General features: G+C 41.0%; 1 protein-coding gene across 1 annotated transcript in view; it reads right to left on the bottom strand.

Moving 5' to 3' along the window:
• The window catches only part of LOC102835862 (ATP-binding cassette sub-family A member 10-like), a 106,072-nt gene that overhangs the window by 84,287 nt on the left and 18,046 nt on the right, over positions 1-3,739 (bottom strand). The window contains exon 2 of the mRNA XM_006833738.1: positions 2,682-2,883. Coding sequence (XP_006833801.1) covers positions 2,682-2,883 — 202 coding nt within the window. The remainder of the gene's footprint in view (positions 1-2,681; positions 2,884-3,739) is intronic.

Raw genomic sequence — 3,739 nt, 5'->3', positions numbered from 1 at the left:
AAATTAAAAAAAAAAAAAAAAAAAAAAAAAAAAAAAAGAAGATGGAACAAACACACAGAATCATGGTGTCAAAAAGAATTGGTCAGTGTTCAACCATTTCAAAAGGTAGCATATGATCAAGAGCTCATGGTACTAGAGGAAGAAGTTCAAGGTGTACTGACGGCATTGGTGAAAATCAACACTCCGGAAATTGGCAGAATACCAATGGAATTATTTCAACTAACTGATGCAGCATTTGAGATGCTCACTCGTCTATGTCAAGTACTTTGAGACTGCTGGATGGTTTAGGATTAGGAAAGGTGTGCATCAGGGTTGTATCCTTTCACCATATTTATCCTTTCACCATATTTATTCAGTCTGTATGCTGAGCAAATAATCTGAGAACCTGCATTATTTGAAGAAGAACCTGGTACCAGAATTGGAGAAACACTCAATAACGAACTGTGATATGCACATAACACAACCTTGCTTGCTAGCAGTAAAGAGCACTTAAAGAACTCAGCAATGAAGAGTAAAGCCTGCAGCCTTCAGTATGGATTGCACCTCAATGTAAAGAAAATGAAAATCCTCATAACCAATTAATACCATCATGATAAACAAGGAAAAGATTAAAGTTGTCAAAGACTTTATTTTGCTTGGACCATAATCAACATTCTTGGAATCAACAGTCAAGAAATCAAATGATGAGTTGCATGAGGTGTTAGCAAAGAATACTGAAAGTACCATGGACTGCCTGTCAAATGTACAAATCTGTTGTAGGAGAAATAGAGCCAGATAGCTTCTTAAAAGTGATGATTGGAAAACTGAATCACTTGTACATTTGGCATGCTGTCAGGAAGGAACGGTCCCTGTAGAAGAACATTATATATGGTAAAGTGGAGGGTCAATGAATAAATGGAAGCAATAATGGGCTCAAACAACATTGAAGATGGTGCAGGACAAGGCAGTGTTTCATTCTGCTGTGCATAGGTTTTCTGACTTGGGACTAACTTGACATCACCTAACAACAACAATTAGGCCAATGAAGCAAATCTGCTGCACAAGAGCTCTTTAAAGTGTTGAAGAGCAAAGATGTCAGCTTGAGGACTAAGGTGCGCCTGACGTAAGCCATGGTATTTTCAATAACCTCACATGCATGCAAAAGCTAGACAGTGAATAAGGAAGACCGTAGAAGAATTGATGCCTTTAAGTTATGGTGTTGGAAGAGAATATTGAAAGTGCCATGGGCTGCCTAAAGAACAAACAGGTCTGTGTTGGAAAATGTACAACCAGATTGCTCCTTGGAGGCCAGGATGGCTGACTTCATCTCTCATACTTCAGACTTATTGTCAGGACAGACTAGAATGTTCTTTGGAAGCCCAGGTGGTCAGACTCTGACATTCACACTTTGGACATATGATCAGGAGCGACCAATCCCTGACGGAGGGCAGGAGATAGAGAAGAAGATCCACAATGAGAAGGATTGGTGCAATGGCAGCAGCAGTGTACTCAGGCATAACAATGAGTGTGAGGTTGACCCAGAACCCGTCAGGGTTTCATTCTGTTGTGCATAATACTCACTCAATGGCACCTAAGAGCAACAACAGAATTTAATGATGTCTACATTACACTCGGAAACCCTGTACAGGGTCGCTATGGGTCGGAACCGACTCGAAGGCACTTGACAACAACAACAACATTACAGTGAAGTAGCTGCTGGTTTCACAGAGTAAGGCTGTGAATTGTCTATGATTTCCTCTAGAGACAAACAAATACTGTCAGGATCCCAACATGATCCTTAGGCTGAATGGCAGGAGTCAGGAAGAAGCAGAAGACAGTGAGAGAGGAGTTATGATTGAGTAGGCTTGTGTCAAACTTGGACTTGAGTATTTTATATTAAAAAGAGTTCACTAGTCCATGGGACTGTAAGGAACACACGACACTAATAGCTTGTACTGAGCAGGCAGGGAGACAAGTTCCTGTGAATGGCTACTCAGTTACAGGTGGGTGCCGACTCATAAACCTACTTTACTTCTCATCCAACTACGCGCCAAAGCTACAATGCATACATAACCTTTTAGTGAGCAGTTGAATGCTTAATCCCTGCACCACCAGGGCTCCAATATACATGCCAAATGCCCCACTCCAAACCCTGCATTAATAAAATGAGGGTTCTTTTTCCTGTTGGCAACTTGTTGTTGTTAAGTACCGTGGAGTCGGTTCTGACTCATGGTGACCCTGTACAGGGTTTCCAAGGCTGTAAATCTTCACTGGAACAGAAAGCCCCATCTTTCTCCCATGGAACAGCTGGTAGTTTCGAACTGCCAACCTTGAGGTTAGCAGCCCGATTTGTAACCACTACACTACCACAGCTCCTTGTTGGCAACTGCTGACCCTTAAATAACCTATTTCCATGGATTCCAACTCAGAATGGCCTTCTCGAACAGAGTAGAAATGCCCCCATAGGGCTCCCAAGTCTGCAAAATGTCATGGGTGCAAAGTGAAAGATCTTTCTCCCTCAGAGTGGTTGGTGGGTTCGAACTGCCGACCTTTCAATTAGCAGCTGAGCACTTAACCATTGTGCTTTGAATAATACATACTGACTCTTAGTCTGGGTGAATAAACCAAATACACAAAGTAAACTTCAATATAAACCGGCAGAGGTCTCATAGCAATGAAATATAGATCACTGGACAACATACCTTTCATAAAAGTAACCAAAGCTATCTTATCCATTATGCTCTGAGTTCTGTCCGTGACTGGTGTATAGATCACCATTAGGTCAGAGTCGTTAAATTCATCCACACGACCCAGGATATGAGGAGGCTGTTCAGGAAAAGGCACAGCGTTGAAGGCCCCCGGAATGCATAAGGACAGTCCCAGAAGCAATGCTATTGTCCATTCCTCCAGCATGCAAAAGAAAAATGAGACAAGTCACAATGTGGTAAGAAACAGTGAGCAACATGAAATACATTTTCAGACAGAAAGTAGTATCATGCAGCATGGCTTCCCTGCACTCCCCTGTTTGTTGGGTTGTCAACTACTGTTGATTGTCCTAAGAACTCCCTTTAGCATTTCTTAAGGTTGGTCAGTTTTTAACAAACGCCCTTAATTTCTGTTTATCTGGAAGCAGCATATATTTTGTCATCATATTTGAGGGATAATTTTTCTGAATATTTAACTCTTCATTGGTAATTTGTTTCTGTCAGGGCTTTATATGCCACCATCCCATTGTTGCCACATTTTTCTCCCTTCCTTCCTTCCTTCCTTCCTTCCTTCCTGCCTCCCTCCCTCCCTCCCTCCTTCCCTCCCTTCCTTCCTTTTTTCTTTCTTGGTCAGTGTAAAAATATTAGTTTAATCAATGAAAATCGGGGATAAAATAAAGACATTAGTGGAGCAAGTGTGAAAAACTCTTATCTTCATCTTTTACAACAGGAAAGCAATTAAAATTATACAAAATGTGGGCATGAGGTTAAAGAAACACATAATGTTACCAGCCTTGTAATTCTTACTAATTTTTTTAACCCTAAAGAGAAATATATTAGAAAATAGTACTACAACCAGGTAACAATAGTTTATAATTCAGTGATGGTTCCAGTGTTTTCTCCTTATAATTACATAAAACTGCATTGGTACTTGTTATTATATTTTTTGCATGTTGTTGTTGTCAGGTGCCATCGAGTCGGAACGAAACAATGTCCTATCCTGGGCCAACCTCACTACCGCTGTCACACTTGACGTCATCAATGATGCCACCTGG

This window comes from Chrysochloris asiatica, unplaced genomic scaffold, assembly GCF_000296735.1.
Source record: "Chrysochloris asiatica unplaced genomic scaffold, ChrAsi1.0 scaffold00007, whole genome shotgun sequence".
Lineage (NCBI taxonomy): Eukaryota > Metazoa > Chordata > Mammalia > Afrosoricida > Chrysochloridae > Chrysochloris > Chrysochloris asiatica.
Note: the sequence above shows the minus strand (reverse complement) of the source record. Positions and strands in the feature narration are given on the sequence as shown.